Genomic DNA, 27,872 nt, shown 5'->3' with positions numbered 1-27,872 from the left:
ACCGCCATAAAACCGAAAGAAGAAGAAGAAGAAGAAAAAGAAGAAGAAGAAGAAGAAACGTCAAAATTCTAAACTGTTTCTGACAACATCCTAAGGTGTAGGGAGGCTATTTGTCTGAACTTGGAGCTCGAAGCCGGAAACAAAAAGTTAGATAAGTATATTTGTGATTAATTTGCTTCGGCTCTTGCCAGAAACACCCCTACAGAGTCTATAGGGCGAGGACGGGGGCGGGATAACAGGACAGAAGGCTGGCTTTAAGGCTGTGCGCTGACGCCTTCTTCTGTAACGTTAGTGTAGTTAGTAAGGTAACCTAAGATAACGCTATCTTTTGATTATTAGCCATTTAATTTGAAAATGGCCACAGACGAACTTTCGTCCAAGCTCAGTCGTCGGCTCCAGATCGAAGAAGGAGCAGAGGATCCTGTTGCTGTGGACGTCAGCGGGTACCAGAATGGGTCGGAAGAGAAACCGAGTACGGCCAATGCAGACTCTGAGCTCGGCGCTAAGCTGATTCGGAGAGAAGAGCTGAACGAGGGGCAGGGTGAGCACTGCCAGCCTAGCATGAAGGTCTTCAACCCATACACCGAGTTCAAAGAGTTCTCCCGAAACCAGATCAAAGACATGGAAAGGATGTTCAAAACGTGAGTGTGTATGTCTGGATGAACATCGATAACGTAGCTAATGACAGGAGAGGGTAAATCTTAAACATGCCTCCAGCATCAGGTTAGTTGCCTTTTTAAATTTGATATAACAATAGGCCTAACAGGGAAGTAGTTTAAGAATGCTCATATAAGGAAGTTGAGTTAGCAGTTTGCTGACGTAGGCCACGTTAGGCCACTTCTTAAAAAACGATGATTTCAGTTTGGTTTACAAAATGTTCAAAAAGTACTAAAACATACAATGTAGGGCTGCAACTAACGATTATTTTCATTGTTGATTATTTTCTCGATTAATGGATTAGTTGTTTGGTATAAAAAATGGCTTATTTTGTCCACAACTCAAAGATATTCAGTTTACTGTCACAGAGAAGTGGTAGAAACTAGAAATGTTTTGCATTGAAGCTGGAATCAGAAATTGTTTTACTTTTTTATAGGCCTATAAAAAAAAGACTCAAACCAATTAATCATTACCAAAATAGTTGGTGATCAATTAAATGGCTAATCGATTAATCTTTCCAGCTGTAATACACTTAACTGATTACACCAAGTTTTATATTGAAAACAACAAAATGAGCTGCACTACGTATTTTTTGTTTGCAGCAAACATTAAAATAAAAACATGTCAATGTCTTATGTAAACATATTAAAACAATATCAAATGTGCACTAACCCTCTGAAAACCAAGCTGTTTTGGAGCGTTTTTTGCTCCATTATTACTGACTGTGAGCTCATTTTTCACTCTGTCTGCAAGTCTGGTATCTCAAATTAACAAGCACAATAACCATGGCCAGAAGCTAAATGTCTTGTAAGCAGTATAACAAAGTTATAATGGCATAAAAGTAAATTATTAATAATGTATTAAGAAAATAGAAAAACAGTTGTATCAGATAATTTAACATTTCCCTAAGTGTAGACATGTATATACAATACAGGAAAAAAATATTTTTTATAGTATACATCATTCACACACAGAATTATTTACATTTTTACAAACTTAAAACCAGTTTTGGATTGTTAACGAAGTACATTGTACTGTACTTAAGTCCAAATGTTGAGGTATTTGTACTTTACTTAAGTCTTTTCTTTTCATGCCACTTTCTACTTCTACTCTGCTACATTTCAGAGAGAAATATTGTACTTTTTACTCCACTACATTATCCTGACAGCTTTAGTTACTAGTTTTGCATTGAGTACTTTTATTTTTAATACTTTAAGATCATTTTCCTGATGATACTTACATACTTTTACTTGAGTAACATTTTCACTGCAGGACTTGTACTTGTAACAGAGTATTTTTACAGTGTGGTATTAGTATTTTCTGTTTAACGTTAGACTGCGCTGTGGTTTGGCGCTGTTACTTGCATTTTCAAACCCGCTGGCAGGTTTTGGGATTAGGAGGGTTAACATTAAAGTCCCTCTTTTTGAAGGTCCCTCTCTCTCAAAAATGGGGTTTTCTTATGTTTATTTCCCCTAAAATATCTGACCTTGACTATAACTGCAGACTGCGAACTTGCCGAGCTCAGCAAGCAGGCTGCCCGAGCAGGGGGCTGTGTCACAGAGTGGCCATTCCGCCGCCACTAGTCTTTGTGTCTTGTTAGTGTCTCACTGGCGTGAGGCTCAAACATGTAAGCCATGCCTGAATCTCCAATGTTTCTAGTCATCTAGATGAGCACTGCTCTTTTACTGGTCAACCTTAATGTCTGTCCACTGCCAAGTGTTATTTCCATGCTTTCCATTCATTGTCAGGTAGATGCTAGAAAGCACTAAACAAGCCTTACTCAGCAAGAGCACGAGCAGCGGTGGTGGGCGAGGCCAAATCCAGAATTTGGGTAGATGTGTTTGCAGCCCCTTTTCAGACTTTATTTCACTTTTTTAGTGGGTAAACCTTATTAAAGAAAATATTGATTTAAAAAAAAAAGAAGAAAAAAAAGTAGTAGTTTTACATACTTTATGCAAACGTGTTTGGAGTGGGACTTGGCACCATGTGGCCATGAGCAGTAACTGCACTTTGTGCACATTGACAATAAGAGAACAGAAACAAACTAAATTTCTTCACATTCTAACATTTTCCAATATACACTTTTTTTATATATATTTTTTGTAATGGTCTTTACACCCAAAATTAAGCAGCAAAAACGTATGGGCACTGAAAAAGGAGTGAAAAAGATCCATCATCTGTATCTGCTGTAATCTGCTGTAAAAACACCCACCAATCACTGCCTCGCTGTGGTGGCCCTGAGAGGCCACAGCACGCAACTAAAAGAAAACGCATGCAAATAAAACACAGCACGCAACTAAAAGAAAACGCACGCAAATAAAACACAGCACGCAACTAAAAGAAAACGCACGCAAATAAAACACAGCACGCGCAACTAAAAAGAAAAGAAAACATGCAAATAAAATGCAGCACGCAGCAAAAGAAAATACGCCAAATAAAACACAGCGCCGAACTAAAAGAAAACGCACGCAAATAAAACACAGCACACAACTAAAAGAAAACGCACGCAAATAAAACACAGCACACAACTAAAAGAAAACGCACGCAAATAAAACACAGCACGCAACTAAAAGAAAACAAATACACCACAATACAACGGAAGTGTTTCCAGGGGACACTTTTAAGTGATGCACACGTGCCTCCACCATTGGTGTTTCCAGTACATAGACAGACCAACAACAGCACAATTTTAACCATTTTCTCCAATTTATTCATCACTAAATTCACTTCAGAGAACATTTTAGGCGAAAATCGTTGCCGAATTGACAATTTGCCTCAAAGTTTTCGGAGCTGAGAAGCACCATAAAGTGACGGGACAGCCAGCAGGTGCCTGCCGGGGATGGCAGCTCGTCGCTCGGCCAGGAATGCTTGGAGACCCCGCTCTAAGCTGGAGGTCTCTCAGACCGCTCTTGTAAATAAGAGGCTTTTATTTTGCCGTTGACGGTTCGTCTGTTTAAATATCACAACACATGTCCATCATAAGATCAACGGGAACCTGTGGTTAATTGTGTTTTCAGAGTTAAACTCCACAAGCACCTGCAGGCTTAACAAGCTGGCTGGCTGGCTGGCTGGCTGGCTGACACACACACACACACACACACACACACACACACACACACACACACACACACACACACCCGCCCGCAGCAGGCGGGGGAGAGAGAGTGACCTGTTTCTCACTGGGATACTTGTTTAAATTATGACATAGGCTATATACAGTACATTAGATTTGGTATTTAGTTCATACTTTTTTTGGTGTGTTTGTTTTCTGATTTATTAGAAGTTGAGTTTCAGTCTGTATGATAAATGAACAGTTGTACATAAAGTGGTAACATGCTATGACATGTTATGTAGACTAAAGGGGAGACACCAACCTTTATAATTTGAATTGCTAATTTCCATCGGTTGTCCCTGGGCATATACAGTGCACTACAATAATATAGAAATGATAATTCCACATAACACTAATAGGGACACCTAGTGCATAGGCCTACTCAACTTCAAACAAACTCAACTTCTAATAAATCAGAAAACAAACACACCAATAAAAGTATGAACTAAATACCAAATCTATAGCCTATGTCATAATTAAAACAAGTCTCCCGATGAGAAACGGGTATCTCTTTCTCCCGCGCCTGCTAAGCTGTGGCCGTGTGTGTGCATGTGTGTATCGGCCGGCCAGCCAGCCAGCGAGGTTGTTAAGCCTGCAGGCGCTTGTGGAGTTTAACTCTGAAAAGACAGTTAACCACAGGTTCCCGTTGATCTTATGATGGACATGTGTTGTGATATTTAAACAGACGAACCGTCAACGGCAAAATAAAAGCCTCTCATTTACAGGAGCGGTCTGAGAGACCTCCAGCTTAGAGCGGGGTCTCCGAGCATTCCTGGCCAAGGGACGAGCTGCCATCCCCGGCAGGCGCCTGGTGGCTGTCCCGTCACTTTATGGGGCTTCTCAACTCTGAAAACTTTGAGGCAAATTCTCAATTCGGCAATGATTTTCACAAGACTGCCTATATTCAAAATGTAAACAGTTTATTTCTTGCTTAAAACGTTCTCAGAAGTGGATTTTGTGATGAATAAATTGGAGAAAATGGTTAAAATTGTGCTGTTGTTGGTCTGTCTATGTACTGGAAACAACAATGGTGGAGGAACGCGCATCACTGCATCAAAGTGTATCCCCTACTAAACATCCGTTTATATTATATGATTTTTCTTTATTTACGTGATTTTTTTGCGTGCTTTGGTTATTCTTTGAGTTTGAATTTGAGTTCTTAATTTGAGTTCTTAATTTAAATAACTATAGGCTGCATTTTCATTCTGTTACTTAATTTATGGAAGTGTTGCAGTTAAGGAAGGCTGTGTTTTTTTCTAAGTTTACATTTGGGCCACCAATTTAGGGGCTTGGTGGCCCATGGGGCCAGTACCTTAAAGTATTAGCATCTATCGGAAGAGGATTAAATCTGATGTGAGAGGGTCCCTGCATTTAGACACAGTGGACGACCTCATTAGAATAAGTATGGAGGGATCTAGCTTGGAAGAGGTTTTTTGGGGCTTTATTTTATAGGACAGATTCAGGCAGGAAAGTGGGAGAGAGTGGGGGATGACATGCAGCAAAGACTGAGCCTCGCTACATGGGGTGCACGCTCTACTAGGTGAGCTACGAGGGATCCCAAGCTTGGAAGAGTTTAAATACCAAGTAGGCTGTAGATGTGGTTCTGTCAGGGTAACGGATCAAGGAGGCCCCAACCGGCCGTTGAGCGTCAGAGCCTTCCAGTGTCCTACAGGGGGATGTGCTCTAAAGGCTGTTTTATGGTTCTGCGGAGGCTCCACGCAGCGCTTTCGCCGTAGCCTACGCAAGTGGCCTGATGTTTATACTTGTGCGCTGGTGTGTGCGTCGAGCCAGCATGTTTGTGTGTGTGTGTGTTAGAGCGAGGGAGAAGTGAGAGAGTGACGGCTACTTGCTTCGGAGCGAGTACCGACTCTAGAGTCATAGTGAGAGAAACGGTGTCTCCTCTGTGTTTTCTGACTAGGGTGGGCCCTTAGCTGTATGTCATTGCCCCTTTCTCTACTCCCTTTCCTGTCTTCATTTGTCCAGTCAAATAAAGGCCAAAAAGCCCAACAAATACTCTGAATGGGAAAAATTGCGTAGCAGGTCAATTCAAGCTGTGCGCCCCTTCATTTTCTGCTGGTGCCCTTGCTGTTACCTTTAGCTAAAGAGCTTTAGGCTTAGTCAACAGGAAACACTGAAACACTGACCATTGCTCAGATTGACTGAGGTTTTGTATGTGAATGTATTTGCATGTGTGTGACTTCTGGCTGTTTCTGTGTCATGCTCTGCCAAGAGTCTTCAGGTTGCTGTCATGTACAGGCTTGTCCAGAGAGTTTTAAATCCACTACTTACAAATACTCTTTGTACAGCCATCTTCACAGTGTTCAGTCCCAATTAGACATCTGCAGTTTAAGCATTTCTCTTGTGAGTTGAAATCATTCTAATGTGCAAAGACCATTGATATCTGTGGAATTGTTTGTGGGGGAAGTAAGTGCGTCCATAATCAAACTAATCAATAAACAGAAAATCGTCTGGTCTATGCAAGTCTTATCAAAAGCTGGTTGGTTTATAATCAAAATCAGTAGGTGCTAAGTAAAGTCACTCTCTGACAATCACTATTTGACATCAAGTTCCCCCACTGGACAACGAAAACTAAACTTCCCCAGGACATAACAAAAACTTTGCGCACACACACAAATGCAAAATCGACCTATCACCAACCTGCAGGTTCAGAGCAACGTGTTGTGTGCTGCAGTGGCTAGTCCAAAAAACCTCCCACAGCCATCTACACAAAGTAAATGTCTGTGTGTGCATTTTTCGCACCCCACCAAAGAAGTTTTAGTAGGCACGAAGGGAAAAGGCAATCAACTTTCCTCTCATCCACAGCTGCTATATTGTACACATGCGGCTGGCTCTAAGCTGCATTGTTTTGACTTTGCCTGAACACTCCACTGTAAAGCTAGCGCTAATTTTAATGTCCAAATTCAGGCTTTACTGGACTTTTTAAGACCATAGAACAATCAAAAATGATTTAAATTATTGCTCTCCCCTTGCAATTTTTTCCAGCCTTTAGAGGGTGAGGTAGCTTTTTCAAATAATGACTGAGTGGGGAAAAATGCATCATAAACTGCGCATTGTGTTTGTATATTTAATGTATTATCAAGTGTTAAAGCTACATCAGTATGATGACAAATGAGATTTTGTGTTATTTAATGGTAGGGCTGGGCGATATGGAGAAAATCAAATATCACGATATTTTTTACCAAATACCTTGATATCGATACCGCAGCGATATTGTAGTGTTTATTGGTGCTTTCACTACATATTTACACAATGAGATTTTTGATAAATAATCATCAGTAATGTGCATATAATGACTAAGTGGGTAAAGGCAAATAATAGAACAGCTACAACAGTCTGTTAAGTTAAGAAAATGACATCACTTTACTGTAATGCAGCCTTTAAAACCAGGAAAAGACAACACTTATGCCATACCACGATATTACGATATCCAAAATGTAAGATGATATCTAGTCTCATATCACGATACCGATATAATATCGATATATTGCCCAGCTCTATTTAAGGGACATTCGTACTATTTTTAGGGTGGCACCTAAATCATGGTTGCAGCATGGTCCTGCTCGGCGCCCTGCTACGCAATGAGCTACTACCACTACTATTTCTAGTCATAGTTCCATTATCTTTATTATTGTAATTGCCATTGTTCATCATACAGCAATTGAGCCCTTTAGCTATTGCAATAAGATCCCACTCCTTCAACTTAGGGGGCAGGCTGGGGGCGTGGACCACATCACCTTGTTATATGCAGATGATGTAGGCTAAACTGTTTTTGTGTCTAAGTGACTGATGGGAACAACAATCTTTAACATTAGTCGAGTATTAAGCAAGATCGCTGCAGTTGGCAGCGGCGAAACAAGCTACAATGTAAGTTAATAGGGCAATTGTCCAGCTTGTATTTACCCTCCAGTGGCAAAACGAGCACTTTTGTGAAGGTAAATGCAAGCTAAGTAAATTAGTAACAAAAAGTAATACTTTTATGAACCACACCTCCAAATTGTTTGTGATTGTACAATCCCGCCACAAATGCTTACTAATGTTACACAGGGGAACAACCCCTTCCATAATAATCCTGCTCTACCACTAACCTGTAGAGACAGACTTACAAAGATGTGGCTTAAGAACAGAGTCAAATCATTTGCCGACCTTTACGAAAATAGCGTACTTAACTTACTTAACAGCTAAAAGGTGCCTTTAACTTCCCTGCAACACAACTATAGGTCAGGCACTATATAAGCACACAACAGAACAGGCACTTAGTGTCTCTTGCTTCTCCTCCAACTGACAACATTTTTAAAAGACTTTCAAAACCCAAAGTGCTTAATATCCCTAACCTATCAGAGAATACTGTCTCTCTTGGCAATTAATATGTTAAAGTCCCGGGTTAGGTGGTAACCATATCTGGAGCACAACTTCAGACATAGGGAAAACAACTACTTCTTCAACAGCTGCCACAAGCTCTTACAGCTCTCGATTATGATGACCATTTATTAGTCAGCATTAACTGGTACTAGAAGAATTTTTTATGGCGTAAACATCACAAACATATTCCATTCATTTGTCATTATTGGAGCTGCAAAGAATAATCAATTTGATTTGTTAATCACCAACTATTTTGAGAATTGATAAATCGATGCGAGTCATTTTTTATGAAAAAATTCTTTAATTATTTTTTAATTTCTTTACTCCTATGACTGAATATTAAGGGTTGTGGACAAAACAAGGACATTTTAGGATCTCATCTTGGGCTTTGGCAAACAAACCAAAAATTTTCACCATTTTCTGACATTTTATATAACAAGGAGCTAATTGATTAATCGAGAAAATCGACAGATTAATCAACCATTAAAATAATCGTTAGTATTATAATGGGCTACATGCAGAAGCCTGATACTGTGGTGGAAGTTTCCTTTGCAGCAGGGGGGGAAATTTCAGAGTTTAGTAAATTGAAACAAATAAGACAGACTGAGACTAAAACCAAATTGGGTTTTTGTATTTTATTAAAAAAGATATATTTGCAAATATAGGATCAACATGATTTCACAAAAGGCCGCAGCCCAGTGTGGAGTCAGTTTCTCAAATGAGTGGACAAGAACACCAGGCTTATATGCATCTTCAGAGTGACAGCATACACGCACTTGGATTGGTATGACGGTACAATTTTGACAGGCAATCTGATACACATGAAGACAATCAGAGAAATACAAGAGACATCTTGGAGTCATCTCACCTCCTCCTCCCTGTATGACTTTCACCCCCCAGTTACATCTTAACTGGCATGGGAAAACTAGAGAGTTTTAGGGTGACCTTGTACCTTTATCAGTTCAGGCTAACAGTGCTCACATAATGTTCCAGACTGGATGTCTCACAAAGTTAGAATCAAAATCTACATGTGGGAAATGAGAAACTCTTTCAGCATTTGTGAGAGAATTAAAGTAGAAATAAAACATAAGGAATTATGCTTAAATGTAATTTTCCCATTACATTCCATACTTTTGATTACAACCTAATCACAATACACAAATTACTTTTATGATTATATATATTTTTACAAATATTCCATGTTCTTCTATTGTCAGAGGTTCGTCCACTAGCACTTGACAAATCGTTGGAAACAATCTTTACCATTGTTTTGTGTGTGTGTGTGTGTGTGTGTGTGTGTGTTGTCTGTTTTGAGCCTCTGAGAGAAGGAGCATTTAAACACACTGCTTTTCAAAGTTTGATCTACGTCATCATTGATTCAAAAATATTGCTTAAATGGGGTTAGTCAATTAAACAAGGTTCATACAGATAGTTATAGTAAACATTTTCTGTTACCACCAATATTCCATTAAAAATATGTACTTAACGTACAAAAAAAACAGCAATATCGAAAAGTCCTCACATTTTTTTTTAAACTGGAAACGATCAAAGCAGTTTTTCTGTCAATCAATTAATTGATTTAGCAACTAATCATTTCAGTTGGACTTGTAGGCCTATATATTTGTCGGGCAGTTTGATAACAATAAAACATTATATTTCATAAACTAATTCTTCATAACCCAAATATGTCAGATTACAATAGCATCTGTAAGCATTTGACAAAACTCTGCTACTAACTCTTTTGTCTTTGAAATCCAAATTAGTTATTCCTAAAAATGACATAATTTGTCTTTGAAATCAAAAATCAACTGTTTGTTCATCACCTATATGACATAAAGATTTTATTTAGCCCCCACTGGGGAAATTCCCTCAGATAAAAGCAAGAAGTAGGTCAAATATAATGGACTTCCGATTGAAAGTAACTGTTAAATTTAACTACTATACAATCCATCAATAGGAAACCCATTGTCGTAATTCAAAAGTACATTTAGCTCTCTGGCACCAGCAGGAACTGGCCTGAAAGGCAACTTCCTGTTTTTTCTAAACTTTTAGGCATTTGAGTCAATTCAAGTTTTTATGTTGGTGTGCTGAAAGCTCAGAGACAGAAGGTCTTGTGGCAGACTCCTCCTCGCTGGAAACGCCTGCTGTAACCTGAGCCAGTCTCTCATAGACGATCATCCAGTGCACTTCTCTATCTCTCTAAAGCTCTTGTTTCCTCTAAGCTTTTCCTGTTTGAATTGTTATCCCTTCTATTTATAAAGTATACCAGTATATTATATATTATCTTTATAGTATAACAGTATTATCTTTTACTGTTTATAAGAGTTATCTTTAACTTATATTATATTTTACTTTTCGTGTAAACATACAAATATGAGAGTAAATATTAAATGAATATGTGTATACCATTGTCTCAGTACATTACTCATAATGTACATCATTAAGCAGTCACATCAACATTAAACATTTTCATTTAGATATTTAGTCTTAATCATATCTCCAAGTTGTTGATACATTTAATCATCATGGTTTCAAACCCCATCTCAACACTTACACAAACCTTACACAACTTACACAGGTCTAGGAAGTCTTTGAATGGATTATTTATGCCTGTATTTACCCAAAAATAGTTTACGGATGTTTATTTCAGACTTTACCTAAAGCCAAAATTATTTCTATCAACTTTTCATCAGTCCAATTCGGATTCAAACAATGAAATGTACTTTAAACATTTCCTGACACACCAACTGAATACTTATCTTAAAAGTAAAAATAAGTACTTCTAATTATCTTCTCCTAATAGTGTGTGTATTTTCAGAATGTGAGTCTGTGTGCTACTTAACTTCACAATGCGTCAGATGTGTCAGAGCAGAACAGTCTCTCGCTTCCCCCTCCCTCTCTCAGTCCGTCTGCTGGTCCGTACCTCCGGACGGTTTTCACCGGTCCTGCAGCTGGAGGGGGAGCAAGATGTACCCGACTGACACAAATGAGGCGCTGTGTGGCACAAAACAGAACTCCAAAAATACATTATTTGTTCATTTTATCAATATTATCACTTTGGAAAAATGTCTACTTATTTTAATGAATATCAATAATTATAAAACTGCATTTCTTTCCCTCATGCTGGTTTCACTCTATAAAATCCATTCAAATTATGCTAAAAAGTAAACACTGCTTTTGTAATTGTTCTCTTTTAGATTACTTTAAGGGTTGTGTTTCAGTAAATAGTGAAAGTCAATCAAAACAAAAATAAATTTTCTTTAGAATAGTTTTTAAATTAAAAAAAATTATGTGAACACCCCATTCATTAAACACCCCATTTATTATTGCTACTATATCCCTTCTATTTGAGGCATGACAAGCTCATGACTCAAAAAACGCAGCACATATAAAAAATCTGTTCAGTGGTTTAGTCATTAACACTGTCCTGTGTTACACAGCAAAACCTTCAAGTTCAATGAATCATTTCTTTTAAAAGAAAATGTTTTCAACATCAACTAAATAATTTAGTTTTAACCTATTTGTGATATAGCAAATCAAAATACAACCAAAGTCTTTAGTGCAGCTTTACTGAAAAAAAAAAAAAACTCACTAGAGTACAATATTAAATTAACTGTTTTCAGGCTGAAATCTCACATCAACCTGTATTGGTTTCAATATAACCAATAAACTAAGACGAATTAAACAAAAATATGTTGTTTATTTTCTTTTTATCTTTAGTTTGCAACCCAAAGTTATACTACTCGCTGTCTGGTAGTTCTAAAAATCATTATAAATTAAAGTTTTTAGGCCTATAGAACCTAAGTACTTCTAATTTGACATATATTCATCCAATTTGTTACCTGATATGGGAAACCTATCACATTCTATAATTTATGACAAAAACTATATCAAAAATCATTGCTGAACCATTTACTGTACATGCACAACTCCTGTTTTTCTCTTATCTCTGAGTGTGTGTGTGTGTGTGTGTGTTGCTATGGCCTTGCTGCTCTGTAAGCTTAGTCTACAGTGAGTGTTAACCAATCACCTCACTGAGTGGCTCTACTGCTCTCATTGTGTTTGTTAGCATGTCATCAGGAATTTGTGCCTTTTACATAATACATAATACGTTACCCAGGCCAGCTGACAGTCTTGCCTGGGCCCGGGACGAGATCTTAGATGGGCCCCCCCCTCGCGGCCAGATCTCTCCTTTTCCCTTGCTCTTCCTCTCCTCACATCTCTCACTGAAATTAAGTTTGTAATCAGTCTCTGATCCATCCTGCTCAGACTCTCCGACAGGGCAGCGAGCCCCCCCGCATCACTCTCTCTCTATCTCTCTCTCTCTCTCACGGGTAGCCTGACTCTGTCCCTCCGTTGCGGTGCAGTGGGCCCCTCCCGCATCACTCTCTCTGTCACCTGACTGCAGCTGGATCTCTCTGTCTCATCCTTACTGGGACGCTACCAAACTCAACTGTTTCTCGTCAAAGTTAACGTGTTGTGTCAGGCTTTTCTACGAGCTAATGGACGTTAACATGAGAGCTGGCCTGTTGCGTTACGTTACAAGGCTCGAAACGTTGGCTCGCGCTGTTTCTTACCTTGTCTCTCGTTGACAGTTCCAGCTTCACCGTCACCACCTTTTTTAAATATTTGTTTAGAAAATCTCTAAGGCCTCTATTTTCTTCTTCTCTTTTCTTTCCCTTTTCAAGGCTCCGGACTTGTGCTGACCGGACATTTTGAGCGTACTGAACTTCAAATCAAGTGACAATATCAAATTTTGATCAGAGGCCAAACCATTTTTATGTTGGGGGTGGGGGGTTCTTGACCACCATTTCCAGGACAATTAGGAAGAAAACAAATAAAACGCTTTTATGTAATTCAAATATTATGCTACATATTTTTTTCCACAAATAGGCCTATTTAAAAAAAAGATTTTTAATTCTTCCATAATTTAATGAGGGCCCAGTTCTGGGCCCCCCCCCCTACTGTGGGCCCGGGACAACAGACCCGTTTGTCCCCCCCTATCGGCGGGCCTGACGTTACCATTTGGTCCTCACACAGTGGTGTGGCTGGTGGGTGTCCTCTTTACCCAAGTCCAATGTGTGGAGGTGCTGTAAACAAAATCTCAAAAAGGGTGACAGGTTAAGTCGCTTGCGCGTGCACATTCTATACCTCAGTACAATAAGCAGAGCTTTTGTCAAATGTAGGCATGTTGCATTTTGAATGCAAACCACTATACTTGAGATTTTGGTTGGAATTCTCCATTTTGGAATTTTTTCAGTGAGTAGGGCTTTGGCTCCTACATTGGCTGACAGTAGTCTTGATTCAAAAAAAAAAAAAAAAAAAAATCATTTGTGAACCAATGTTGTTTCATCATTGTGAAACAATTGTTTTTCCATCAATTGTATTTCCATCATACTAATCATCCCCCCTTTTACACCTGGTTTTAACCCATGTGTCAACTTTGCAAAATTAGGAAAGAAAAAGCTGGATAGCCTTCTGTTAGGAAGAATGAGCTCTACTGCTTGTACTGAGAGATGAGATGGCAGAGGTCCAAATCGGATAGCATCAGAAACACCTACAACAGAGAAGCCCACACGGTTAGGCCACTGCTAGAGTCTCTGGAAGAAGAACTGTTAACCTAAAAAAATGAAATCAGGGTTAGTGAGAGGTGTGTCAGAGAGGTCAGGTCATGGTACCACCTGTAGCTCTGCAACACCATTGTTTCTCTCTGTCAACTGGTGTGTGGAGAAGAAAATCAGGGTTAAGAACAGTGCATCTGTTAGAGTGACATTTTGCAATCTAACAGAGTAGTAATATCTAAGGTACCTGGCCACAGATAGATAGAGTTTTTCATTCTGTTCCCACAAAATGTGTGACACAGAATGTGGAACAGGACGTATTTAATGCTTTGAGCGGCAGAATCAAGTTTAGCAGAGAAATTTGCAACCGGACGGAGTTTTGTCGCCGTGGTGTTGCAGCAACATAGAGCCACGCAGCTCTTGTGCCTATCAACGGTGTGCATAAACAGTTTTTAGGGATCTGGCAGTCCCAGCGTCGGGGAAGCCAGTTTCATATTCACGAACGCTTCATTAGCTTTGGCAGCAAAAAGTCTTACAGTGACCTCAGGAACGTGTACAGACATTTTTACGTGACAGGCTCAAGTAAAAAAAATCCTAATCATTAACACTAAACTGAAAAAGCTGCTATTCTGTTCATTTTACATGAAAGCAGCACTGTACCAAAAAACTCTCTTGAGGAAGGAAAAAGCAGATGCAGCCTTGAGATATGTAGAAAAAACACAAGCTGGGCACTTAAAAAAAACCTATATTGGTTGTCAGTCAAGCTACAACACAGTATCAGTCCAAGTCATTATGTCTCTAAAGAACCGTTTGGAGCATTCTTCATCAGGCCCTGTAGTAACATGAGCTGTGTAATGCAGGTTGTCAGGTTTCATGTAGTCAGAGGCAGGGCTGATTACAGACGCCGCCTCAGTGAGGTCATTTTAGCCACGCTGTGATTAACAAATGTGGTTTTGTCAGATGCATCATTACGAGAAATTCTCAATCCATCAGGTGTTGAGGTTAAGCCAATGTTAAAAGTGCACATTAAATCACTACCTAAGCAAAATAAGTGGACATAAATCAGACCCCAAAAGGAACAGAGAATTGTTCTCTTTAACCTGTATTCCCAATTGACCAAATAGAATGACCACTGCGCTTCAGTGTCAAATCTTTAGCTCTAATAATCCAGTTATGTGAGTGGAACCCCTTTAACTTTACACTCAGTAGTAGGCATTTTCTTGTAGGTTTCAGAAGATAACATACTATAATGGTTTAACTGATTAGATTATTTTTCAGAACTTTCTAACCTATCAATTGTCCCTAATAGCAAAAACAAAAAACAGTGTATCAGTGCCAAGCATTTCTTTATTGCATGAAGCGTGTGTGTGTGTGTGTGTGTGTGTGTGTGTGTGTGTGTGTGTGTGTGTGTGTGTGTGTGTGTGTGTGTGTGTGTGTGTGTGTGTGTGTGTGTGTGTGTGTGTGTGTGTGTGTGTGTGTGTGTGTGTGTGTGTATTTTAGCACTACCTTCCTTATCAGCTTTTGGACTCAGTCAAACAGAGGGACAGGTGTTGTTCTTTGTCTGAGGTTTTTTGCTTTTTTCTTCGGGCAGAACATACCCAATGTCCAAAGTCCTTGCAGTACAAACACTGGTCTGGTTTGTTGGGCTCATTATTTTGCCCACGGTACCCGCCTCAGCACCCTCTGCCGTGTCTGGCCTTTTTCGGGTCCGCGCTCCATATGTTGCCCACCAGCCTGTAGTAACATGCAGACAAACGCTTCAAACATGGTTTTCTCACGTACTCGTTGGTCTTTCCACCCAATGCAGGTGTGACGGATGCTGTCAGTCCTGTCCCAGAGTTGAGTCTGTGTCCCCTTCGTCCCTCCATTTTTCCAGTCTTTCTGGTTTTTAGAGAAAGCTCAGAACATGGGCTTTGGTTAGTTTGTAGAACTGATGAGGATTGGTGTATGTGTGTTTTTGCATTATTTCCCTGAATCATACCTTTAGATTCCTGTACTCAGTAGCTTTAAATCCTCTTAATTTTGTCTTTTTCATTAGTTTTTTCTCTTGTTCCTCTAATTCCTGTTTGAATATTTTCAATTTACCCGAATTTAAAGGAAAACCCAAAAAATTTCGACCAATACAGCAGATAATCCAAACTTTTTGAGCCATATTTTCGCACCATGTCATCCACCACGGTTCCCCTAGGGATGTGTGAGCCGGATCTGCCCGATCCGTTACCCATTTTACTGGGAAGAAGCACTTCTATCCTACTTACAATCGTCACCGTAAGGCCAGGTTTCTATCTTATTTCGGAAAAACCCAAGCACAAAAAAACCTAACTAACTATTAGATTTACCTTTTAAAAATCTAATTAGATTTGTCCCCCGGAAATCTATAAAGCAAAGTCACACCTGTGCGTGGATCAGTTTTATGGTGCCAAAACACTGCTGGAGTGATCACAATTATGTATCTACACAACCTTTAAAAATACCCCCCCAAAAAAAATTAAATCTATACAAACAACTCCAAACTGGTTATCCTATCTCAGTGTCCAACATCAGTAACCTATTTGTTTCTGGAAGTTTTACAACAGCCAATTCAAATTACTCTGAATTTAATTTAAATTAGAGTTTGATCTTACCCTGCTGCGTGGAATTGCTTCCGTCTTAAAATCAGTGTTTGGTCAGTAGAGCCCTCCGTGGTTTCTGATCCTCTCTCTCTGAATGCTTTTTGGGCGAGGTAGAGGCGAAGATCGTTTGATCTCGGATCGCGAGTCCTCAGTCAACCACGGAGTCTCTTTTATCTGACCCGTGCACATGATCCCATCCTCGTCGCCATGTTTGTGGTGGAAGTTTCCTTTGCAGCAGGGGGGGAAATTTCAGAGTTTAGTAAACTGAAACAAATAAGACAGACTGAGACTAAAACCAAATTGGGTTTTTGTATTTTATTAAAAAAGATATATTTGCAAATATAGGATCAACATGATTTCACAAAAGGCCGCAGCCCAGTGTGGAGTCAGTTTCTCAAATGAGTGGACAAGAACACCAGGCTTATATGCATCTTCAGAGTGACAGCATACACGCACTTGGATTGGTATGACGGTACAATTTTTACATGCAATCTGATACACATGAAGACAATCAGAGAAATACAAGAGACATCTTGGAGCCATCTCACCTCCTCCTCCCGGTACGACTTTCACCCCCCAGTTACATCTTAACTGGCATGGGAAAACTAGAGAGTTTTAGGGTGACCTTGTACCTTTATCGGTTCAGGCTAACAGTGCTCACATAATGTTCCAGACTGGATGTCTCACAAAGTTAGAATCAAAATCTACATGTGGGAAATGAGATAAACTCTTTCAGCATTTGTGAGAGAATTAAAGTAGAAATAAAACATAAAAATATAAGGAATTATGCTTAAATGTAATTTTCCCATTACAATACTTAAACAGACACCTCAAAACCTGGATAAATAAAACCCAAACTTTATGCAAGGCTTAAAAGTTGCACAGCATGCACTTGGTGGTAGGTGTGTATTTTCCTTCAGCTCTGTAGCGGAGCTGTAACAAATCAGTTTTCTACTCTGTCAAGGTATGATGCTGGGAAAGACAACTACATTGACCTGATGGAGCTGAAGCTGATGATGGAGAAGCTCGGAGCTCCACAGACCCACATCGGCTTGAAGAACATGATCAAAGAGGTGGACGAGGACCTGGACAACAAGCTTAGCTTCAGAGAGGTGAAACAGAAAAAAACTAATTAGAATCAGTCAGAGGATGTGATATTCCTTCTGTCTAAATCCATGTATTTCTGTTCTTCCTGTCCTCCTCAGTTCCTACTCATCTTCAAAAAGGCAGCAGCAGGAGAGCTGGCAGAAGACAGCGGCCTCAGTGTCCTTGCTCGCCTCTCTGAAATCGACGTTTCCACAGAGGGGGTCAAGGGAGCCAAGACTTTCTTTGAAGCCAAAGTAAGTAGTAGTAGTGACTTCTTGTACAACAACACAGTAAATTTACATTTTTACAGTCAATACACTAACACAAGTGTTTTACAAAAAGAGATATACTGTGTCATATTTCATATTAGGGTTCAAATTAAGGGTGTTAACGGTACACAACGTTTGTACGTACCTCAGTTTTGAAGTCACGGTTCGGTTCATTTGATACAGTAAGAGAAAAAATGCAAAACTTCCGACAAGTAAAGTAAAGAAGCAAAAAAAATTTGCTTGTTGTTTTTATGAAGTTCTGTAAATAGCAATCATTTTCCATTTTTTTTAAACAGACTTTTAAATGAATTGTAATTAATAAAATAGGTTATGAAATAAAACATTGCTGCAAACCACTACCAATAACTCTCCAATAAATAAAGGTTTTCAAAACAATATAATGTATGATAAAATATATAAAGAATAATAAACCGAGGTTTTCATAAACTATATATGGTCATAGATCTACACAGCTTACTTAAAGTGATGGTTCGGAGTAATTTCACCCTAGGGTCCTTTGCAGGACGATGACGATGGAAAGTTTGTAAGTACACCAGAAGTGTATGTAAATAACACTTGCCTGCTGGCTTCTGCTCTCTGCTGTTGTTGCTGCTGTAAGACGAGTGCTTAGGGCCGTCTACAAATTACAACACCGAAAAGAGATGGAACAAAAATATTTTTTAATTTAACTTTTTTTTTTAAGTAAGTGCTGTAGTATAACTAGCAGGATACAAGTAATAATTGAGGTAAGTTTGGAGACATTACCTTATTTAATCATTAAATTAATAAATATTTTTGTTGTATATCTTTTGGTGTAGTAATTTGTAGACTCGCTTTCCTAAGCCGCTTAACTGCAGGTAGCAGCAACAGAGAGCTGAAGAGAGCAGGCAAGTGTTCATAAACTTCTGGTGTACTTACAAACTTTCCAATCCATCTTTTTATGAGTGCATAACCTATTTGTACTAGTGTAGAAGTTTGGTATAATTTCGGGCATTATTAGTGGGGTCATTTACGAGATACAAACGTGGGTCCATTAGCCCCTGCGCTAAGCTATTCAGCTGATAACGCTACTCTACGCTAACTCTCCCAATGTTAGACCCAGGTGAAGTGGCAGGAAGCGCATCGGAGGTCACTAGGGAGGTGATGTGGAGCGACCATGTTAGGTCCTGAGTGATATGAACCCCAAGACATCTTGTACAACAACAGTTTGTTCTTTACAGTCAATACACTAACACAAGTGTTTTTAAAATGAGATATACTGTATCATATTTCATATTAGGGGTGTAACGGTACATAAAAATCATGGTTTGGTACGTTCCTCGATATTCCTAGCACTAATTCTTAAGGTGGTAGATTTCCATGAGGTAGGCCTTCTCATCATGATCTGTGATCAGACCCACCACAGCTGTATTGTCAGCAAACTTTACAATGATGTTGGAGTCTGATGTGGCCATGCATTCTAGGGGTGGTACGGTTCATGAAAAAACACCCGAACCGCTCGGTTCGCTAGTCTCGGTTCGGAGCATGTGTGTACCGCACGGTTCGTCAGTCCACTGTTAATGTGCACTAACCTCTTACTGCCGTAGTGCCCACTTTCGACACCTATGTTAAAACAGTTACTGGAAATGACGAGCGGGATGGGCGTGACAAACGCAACCCATGGCAGCTGATTGGACGATTGCGTCACAAGCCAGACTGTCATGGCGGCTCGTTCAGAATACGATCTCATATTGTACTAAAATAGTTCACCGAAACGTGTTTCTGAAAACATTTTAAGCGAGAAATAGGCCATGCAGTGGCTGAATCTGTCTTCATTTCAGATCAACAAAGGTCAGTTTAAAAGATTTTCGTCAGATTTTGAGAGACACCGAGCCGACCGCTCCTCAAGTGGAGTGGGCTGCGCGGCCACGTCGCGTCACCTGCAGAAATGTCAAGTGGGAGAGAGGCTGCCCAGAGCTGGAGGATGCGCCAGCGTCGTTTATAGTCTGGTGTGTGGGAACATTTTGGATTTCACGTTACCTATGATGAAATAAAACAATATAGAACTGCCACTGTGTGCACGTTTTGTGCAACATGCATTCAATATGCTAATTTTAGCTATATGCTGAAGTATATTCTGGAGTGATAAAGAAAAAATAAGAACCGTACTGAACCGAAAACCGTGACCCTAAAACCCTGATACGAACCGAACCGTGGGTTTTGTGAACCGTACCACCCCTAATGCATTCGTAAGTGCATAATGAGTACAGCATGGGGCTCAGCCTTGGGGGGCTCCGGTTCTGAGGATAAGCGGGGATGAGACATGGTGGCCCAACTCACACAACCTGGGTCTTGCTGGTTAGAAAGTTGAGGACCCAGCTGCACAGGGAGGAGTGCAGACCTAGGTCTTTTAGTGGCCAGTATGGGTGGATTAGTGTTTTAAATGCTGAGCCACAAACCGCAGTCTAACATAATTTCTGCATTTGGTGGGCTAGCGCTTTGTGGAGCATGTAGGCTATGATGTTGTCTGTGGATCTGTTGGGATGATATGTGAATTGCAAGGGGTCTAGGGTGGCAAGTAAGGAGGATGTGATGAATCTTTTAATCATCTTCTCAAAACACTTCATCACCACAGATGTAAAGGCTATGGGCTTTCTTCAGAACAAGGACTATGATTGACTGTTTAAAGCAGGTGGGAATAATAGACTGTGAGAGGTTGACTATTACCATAAATACAGGTGCTAGTTGGTCAGCACAGTCAGCACAGGCATATATATATATATATATATATATATATATATATATATATATATATATATATATATATATATATATATATATATATATATATATAAAAACTTGGCACAAAAAGTAAGGAAATTTGTGTTTGGTAGATTATTTCTCTGTGGTAACAATGCTTTTTAGCAATAAATCTTATACGGTTGGAAAGCCTGTTTAGTTCCATTTCAAATGGTGATCCATTTGTAAGGAACATGCATTTGTAGGATGAGCAGCAGTGCTGAGTATGTGGGTTGCGCCCATGAAAAATGCCAAACAGCTTATTCTGCCATTGACTCGTTTGGTGGATTGGATGATTCTGCCTACAGCAGTTGGCTCGTAGGGTCAAAGTGTGGAGAAGACACGGAGAACGCTATGCTGATTGCTGCACCGATAGAGTAACAGAGTGGAGGCAGTGTGATGGTGTGGGGCAGCATCTCCCTCACTGGAAAAACGCAATGCAGAGAGATATAGAGATGAGATTCTGCAACCAGTGGCAATCCCATATCCCGGAATTGTTTGACCCACCACCCCAACCAACCTCTTTACGCGGATTTTCAGCATTTAATACTACTCGCTACCGTAGACATGCTGTGACCACGACATATGGTTCCCATTTAAATACGTTGGTTAACATTTTCTGTCCTGGCCACCACGAAACAAACGACAAAAAATGTCTCCGTGAACACGTATCAATAGATTAAACTGCCATGAGACTGGGTTGTATCTAACGGTAGGCTAACGCTACCTTCTGCCAAGTGTAATGTTGAATAGTGTCACATGCAGCGATGTTTCTGTTGCTTTTAACGTCTGTTTCGGAGCATCAGAGGTAGAGCCCGACCGATAAATAGGGTTGGGTACCCTTTGGATTTTTATGATTTCGATGCCGAACCGGTACTTTTAAAACGATTCCGATTACTAACCAATTTAAACCGATTCTTGAAAAACTGAAAAATGACATCAAAGAAAGGCTCTTTTATGGAATTTTTTTTTTCTTTTCTTTTTTAAATTCTTTAAATTTAACAATATATTAACGTTAAAATGTATTAACTTAAATATATAATAAGTAAACCTAAGTCACCTAACTCATAACTACAATAATTTAACAAATAACAGTTACACTATTAACAAGTAACACCAAAATAAATGTTGAGTTGGTATGCCAACCAGCTTCAAACTTTAACAGCATATTTGAATTCTCTGGCAAAATACTACACCTCTCCTGACTTATGGCATGTTCTGCACAGGAGAAAACTTTCTCAGATGGTGTCCAAGAGGCCTGTACACACAGTAGGGATGGGTGATATAGAAGATATGCAATATAAACGATACAAAATTGGCCTACGATAGAGATTTTAATTATATTGCACTATCGCGATAATTCATGTTGATGACGCAATCTACCCGCGAAGTTTAGAGCCACAAGCTGCAACGCGTCATCGCCATCTTGAGTAAACATGACTAAAAGCGAAACAAGGAGCTGGTGAAAAAGACCGGTGCAACATCCGTTATTTGGACTTGGTTTGGATTTAAGCCGCTACAACGGAGCTGTGGTCGAGCCGTACCATGGAGCCTTTCACCAGCCTGATCATTCACTATATAATGGACGATTGGAATCTTGGCAGCCAGTGTTTGCAGACGTTGTACTTCCCCGCTGAACATACAGCCATGTGCGCGTGTGTGCAGCGGGACCAAAAAATGTACCTGCCGTACGGGTTGAGCAGAGGCTGCACCGTTTGACCAGCAAGCAGCGGCGCCAGGCCGCCGGATGGTGTTGCTAACAACTTGCAATGTATAACTATTATCAGACCGGCCCACCGGGAAAAGTCCTGACTCTTGTGTGTGTGTGTGTGTGTGTGTGTGTGTGTGTGTGTGTGTGTGTGTGTGTGTGTGTGTGTGTGTGTGTGTGTGTGTGTGTGTGTGTGTGTGTGTGTGTGTGTGTGTGTGTGTGTGTGTGTGTGTGTGTGTGTGTGTGTGTGTGTGTGTGTGTGTGCGTGCGCGTTTTATTTAAAGCATATTTGCCTAATACTGAAAGTATTTCCAGTATAGTGTGTGTTCCTTAACTAAACAGACACCAGTTTTTCCTGTTCTCTGCATCTTGGGGGCATTTAAGAACCAAGGACTTAAACTTACTAAGTGCAGTGCCTTTTAGAATGGTTTGCACTAAAGAGAAGACACCCAATACTTTAAGCTTTTTCTTTGTCTAAGTCTCTGCAACTAGTGTACTTGAATTTTATTCATCTGCAACATTATGTTGTATAATTACAGTTTTGAACAATAAATGTTCTCAAAACTACATACTATGTTTCTTTCTCTTTTTAAAAAAAAAAAATACATTTAGCAGTTTGGTTTTCCTTAGGGTCTATGTAACCTGGTCTGAAATGGTTCCATTATAATTTATATATCGCAATATATATCGTTATCGCAAGAGGCTGCAATGTATATCGCAATATGGATTTTAGGCCATATCGCCCATCCCTAACACACAGGTATGAGTTTGACTAGCTGGCCTCAACAGAATTAGGTCAGTCACTTTAAAGGGGGTGAATATTTATGCAATCAGCTTCTTTACCTTATATATTTTTAATTAATTGACATTATTTTGTAAAAATCCGTTTTCACTTTGATATTAAAGAGTTTTTTTTTTGTTTTTTTTTGCAAATTCTTGTCAAAAAAGCCAAATTATGTTGACCATGATTTCATGTATAAAAGAAACAAAAGGGTGAAAGATCCAACGGGGGTGAATACTTTTTATAGGCATTGTAGCAAAATGCGTAAAACCAATTCCTCCTAGGCCAATTTGGCACATAGCATCTCCAGATAGACCTTATAAAAAGCTATCAAAAATAATTTTGCTACTTTACAATTTACGGCCATGCAAAATTTCGTAGCTAGCTACCAAACGCGAACCTTAGCATATCTCGGCCAAATTAAATGCTATCAGTGCAAAGTTTGGGATTATTGTTTGACATCCCACTGCGAGGCTCTGTACCAAATTTGGCGAAGATCGACCATTAGGGCATGTAAATGGAACATTTGCAATTGCAATTTCTCTGCCGTAGTAATTGCTATCAACATGCTTGTTTAGCATGCTGCTCTGAGGCTCTGTACAAAATTTGGTGAAGATTGGCCATTAGTGGGTGCTATAATCAACGTAGATGCGTTTGGCCTATAACTCAATCAATGTAAATGGGAAATTTGCAATGGACTACAGACTTTGCAGCTCACACCTTGCAATATGTCCTGACATTTGCCTCCCCAACGTCATGCTTTGGGTTCTGCTTTCGCATGCTCCGCGGGTCGTCGTGGGGGCAACTCGTGCCGTGTCTGGCTTTTACCGGGGAGGCTGGGACCCGGTCATAAATTCTTGCAGTTATAGTTAGTATTATTATTATTGTTGTTGTTGGCGGTAGTAGTAGTAGTAGTAGTAGTAGTCTGTGACTAAAGTTATATTGTCTATATATTAAATGCTGTTGTCAAAGGTAATTCAAATTCAGTTTAAATTCTCAACTCTTGTCTGAGGAGATCCACTCCATCACCTGTAAGGTGTATGATTTGCTGTTTGACAGGTCCAGGCCATCAATGAGTCCAACCGTTTTGAGGCAGAAATCCGCCAGGAGCAGGAGGCCAAGAAGAAGCAGGCCGAGGACCAGAAACAGAGACGCGCTGCTTTCAAAGAACTCCAGTCAGCCTTCAAGTGACCGCCTCCATCTCCTCTCAGGACCTGTCGCTTTCTGTGCTGCACTTATGCTGTCAGTTTGTCAATGTGTGTGTTTGAATGCTCCATGTATGTCCGTGGTAGTCCCGAGTCAAACACAGGCTCAAGGTGCCCGACATGCTGGTCACTATTCCAAGATATATTTTGTATATTATAGTAAATTGGCACTGCTTATTAGGGCTGGGTTTAAAAGAAATCAATTTTCCAATTCAGTGTGAGTGATCTGATAACTATTCAGAAACAGATTGATCTTTTAAGAGGCTCCGTTTTAAAAGTAGACTGAAGACATTGGTATCAAATGAAACTAGACAATCTAAGGAATCCTCCAAAGTTAGGTGAGATTTTGGCAAGGACAAAAAATTGGCATGGCCATTCAGGCCATGTAGGGCTTTAGGTATACTGTCTCTGCATCACATCCTCTGCACTAAAGAAAGCACACGTTTTTTTTCTGTCTCTATGTAACAGCTTTGGGGTCAATTCTTAAAGACAACATTAATATTTGAATTAATGCACCAGGTTAGAGGGTTTCTTGTACAATTTACAGCATCTGAAAATCTTTTTGTACATCCAAGCAAAATTGGTATCGTAACTAAAATATCCCTAATCAAATCGATATATAATCAAATCAAATCGGTACTGTGAATCAGATTTGAATCGATTCAAGAAATAACTGGTGATACCCAGCCCTACTGCTTATGCAGATCATCTTTAAAGAATAATTGATTTATCCGTCTAGCATCGTTTTTTTTGTATTTTTTTCTTTTTAGCTTTGTAGCTCAGTAACACTCTCAAACAACTATAGCAGGATTACCAATAGAGCAGTCTATGCTGAGCTAAATGAATGGATGATTCTTACAATATTTGTCATCCATCCCTGAAAGCTGCTTTTTACCCAAATGTCAACTCTGTGGCTCTCTGGATCACCACAGTGGGGGTTCAGCTCCAGCAAAAAAAAAAAGGTAGAAATGATTGTCAGTATCATAACTTTCCAGAGTAGTGAAATCCTGCCTCATAGTAATATAAATTGCTCGGCAGTGTTTTGGTGTCAAACTCATGGATTTGTCACTCTAGTCGGCTTACATAAATGTCTAACCTGTACCTGACACAAAATGCGCACAGCCATTTGCTGTGTGTTGTCTTTTCTGTAATCTGTGGCCAAAATAATCCAGTGTCCATTTCTTTATATTTGTGTAGACTAGTGATAAATGCACTTTTTCCACTGTTTTGGCTCCTCTGTATGTCAGCTTGTCTGAGATATATTTGACCACTCATTCCAGAACTCGTATTAAATCCACCGTGACACAAGTTAGTGTTTAATGATGAACAAATAGCTGAGCTCTTTGTTTTTATTGTCGGCTCTGTATTTTTCTACAATGGGTTTGGGTGGGTATTGAGTAAATTTTGGTATGTGGTTTGGGATGGTTGTGGTGGTGGTTATTCTTCAGCACCATGTTTTGTATGGGCCCTCTTAAGCACAGCTTTAAAATATATATTTTTTTAAATGTGGGTCTTCTTTTTCTAGTTTCAGCCATTATTCCTATCCTATCAGCTCTGTTACCATTATATTATCAAATCCTTGTTTATTTCATTGTTTTTCCACTAGCTGCTTTTTCAAAAAATCAAGTTCAAACAAATGAACAAGTACAAATACCCACAAGTCACAAACGCATATGTTTGAATTGATTGTAATGCAACCAATATATTCTAATCACAGGGAAGGAAATGAATGAAGAAACATCCCTTTAACCTAGTTAGGTTAAAGGGATGTTTCTTCATTCATTTCCTTACTATGTGTGAAACCTGTTGACTTCACATTTGTTGTCATGGTAATGCAGGTGCATTTTTAAAAGGGAGCAAACAGCCTCACCTTTATCCACAATTATTCCATCTCTGATGTTAAATCCCAAATGCTTTCTCACATTACTACTCAGATGGTTTGGTGTCATGATTACTTGTTCGCTGTGGCTCGCTAGCTTCCTCCATTTTTGTAATAAAGGGAACAACAAATAGTCTCAGTTATTGACAGGGCATGCAGTAGGTCAGTAACCAGAGTGCATTTAATTAATGCCTTGCAGTAACGTCACTGATTTAAAAAAATAAAAATAAAATTCTTTACACATTACAGTGTTAATTAGTGCCGGTTTGATTGTAGCTCTGCCTGAATTAGCTACTTATTAGCTGTAGAGATAAATGGTCTCTTTCACATATGCATTTATTTCATGGATTATTTCTGAACAAAAATGGACTAGCAGGGGAACACTGGGCAACTGAAGTAATGCAAACTTGTACTGATGTGATGTATTACAGTGAAGCACTTTCTAGGTCACGTATCAGAAAAATATTCTTATGGATGATGTAATTCAACTGTATGCCCTTGTCCTGGATATATTTAAAGCATTCATCAAACGTGTCAAACACACCTGCCAAATTTCACACTTTTGTGTGATCTTCAGGATTATCACTTGCAATAAACTAAATCTAATATCTTTAATTTTGGTGTCATGGCACAGTGCAATTTAAATTAGTTTTAGGGCAGATTTGTTGTCAATGAATGTTTGCTTTGGAGCCATTTTGTAAATGTATGAGGTTAGAAACATTTGGTTAGTACTGTGTAACATAATATGCAAGCTCCCATAGTGTTGATAGTGTTATGGTGCTGTTTGTTGATGTATGCCAGCACTTCACAGCACATTGTGACTGAAATGTTACTCGTGAATGCTTTCCCATGAATGTTCAAAAAATATTTTATCACAGTATGAAAATACTCCTCCATTTTTAGGATGCAGGTTTTCTTTGAAATGTCCTCTAAGTTCATGTTGTTGATAGTTGAATTCACAGTTGGGTTTTGCAACTTCGTTAGTAAGCTAGGAGGAACTTTGGGGATTTCAGGGTTCAAACATGTCTTGTGTAAAGGGTGGTCAGTGAATAGTTGTGATTTTTGTCAGATGTATCATGTTTTTCCATGTGAAATTAATAACTGTTGTTGCCTGCTGTAACAAAACACTGGTAGCTGTAATATTTGGATTTTTGTGTTGATTTTTGTGCTACTGATTTTTTCCAAAATTCCCTCAAGATTCAAAAGAAGCCCCATTTCTTTTGGAAAATGCAAAACAAAAACAAATGAAGTGTCCTTGTGTGTTTCTCCATTGATTGTGTCCAGGATATGCCAACACTGTATTATGTAATAGAGGGGTAACAGGAAACAAAAGTTTCATTTATTTTAAACGTCATTCCATTAAATATGACCTAAATACTGATAAAGAATTCCATGAATACCTCAACTGAATTCTCCCAAATCATTGCGTAATGTCCTTATTGTTACCAGAATAGTGCCAAATGTTTAAGCTACTGTCATTATGCTCAGTCTAGTGGAACTGCACTCTACAGCAACATCAATGTGAATGTAAATTATATCTACATTGTTATTTAGATAGCTGTTGGCCATTGTCAGCATTTTCTTTTCATTCTTGGTACAGCATTCCATCATACTACTCTCATGAACATTATAGGCTGAAGTGGCATGTATGCATTTTTTTCTGCTGCAATCCTTTGCCACTGAGAGACATGTTTCCAGTTGGGAGGGGATTTGGGGTCTCTGGGCTGGATAACAATCAGGGAGGGGATTTTTTGGTATGTTGAAAAACTGTAATACACCTTATGTTGATTTCCAATAGTAGGCCTATGCATCCTTTTGTCACAATAAATTGCCCATAGATTGTG

At 39.3% G+C, this 27,872-nt stretch overlaps 1 protein-coding gene across 1 annotated transcript; it reads left to right on the top strand.

Annotated features, from left to right (window-relative positions):
- Window positions 1-31: 31 nt before the first annotated feature.
- efhd2 (EF-hand domain family, member D2) lies at window positions 32-27,872 on the top strand. The gene is made up of 4 exons (XM_039800604.1): window positions 32-641; window positions 17,287-17,434; window positions 17,528-17,662; window positions 24,004-27,872. The coding sequence occupies exons 1-4, from the start codon at window positions 355-357 to the stop codon at window positions 24,133-24,135; spliced, it is 702 nt and encodes a 233-aa protein (XP_039656538.1). The 5' UTR covers window positions 32-354; the 3' UTR covers window positions 24,136-27,872.

This window comes from Perca fluviatilis, chromosome 5, assembly GCF_010015445.1.
Source record: "Perca fluviatilis chromosome 5, GENO_Pfluv_1.0, whole genome shotgun sequence".
Taxonomy (NCBI): Eukaryota; Metazoa; Chordata; class Actinopteri; order Perciformes; family Percidae; genus Perca; species Perca fluviatilis.
This window is presented reverse-complemented; position numbering and strand designations above follow the sequence as displayed.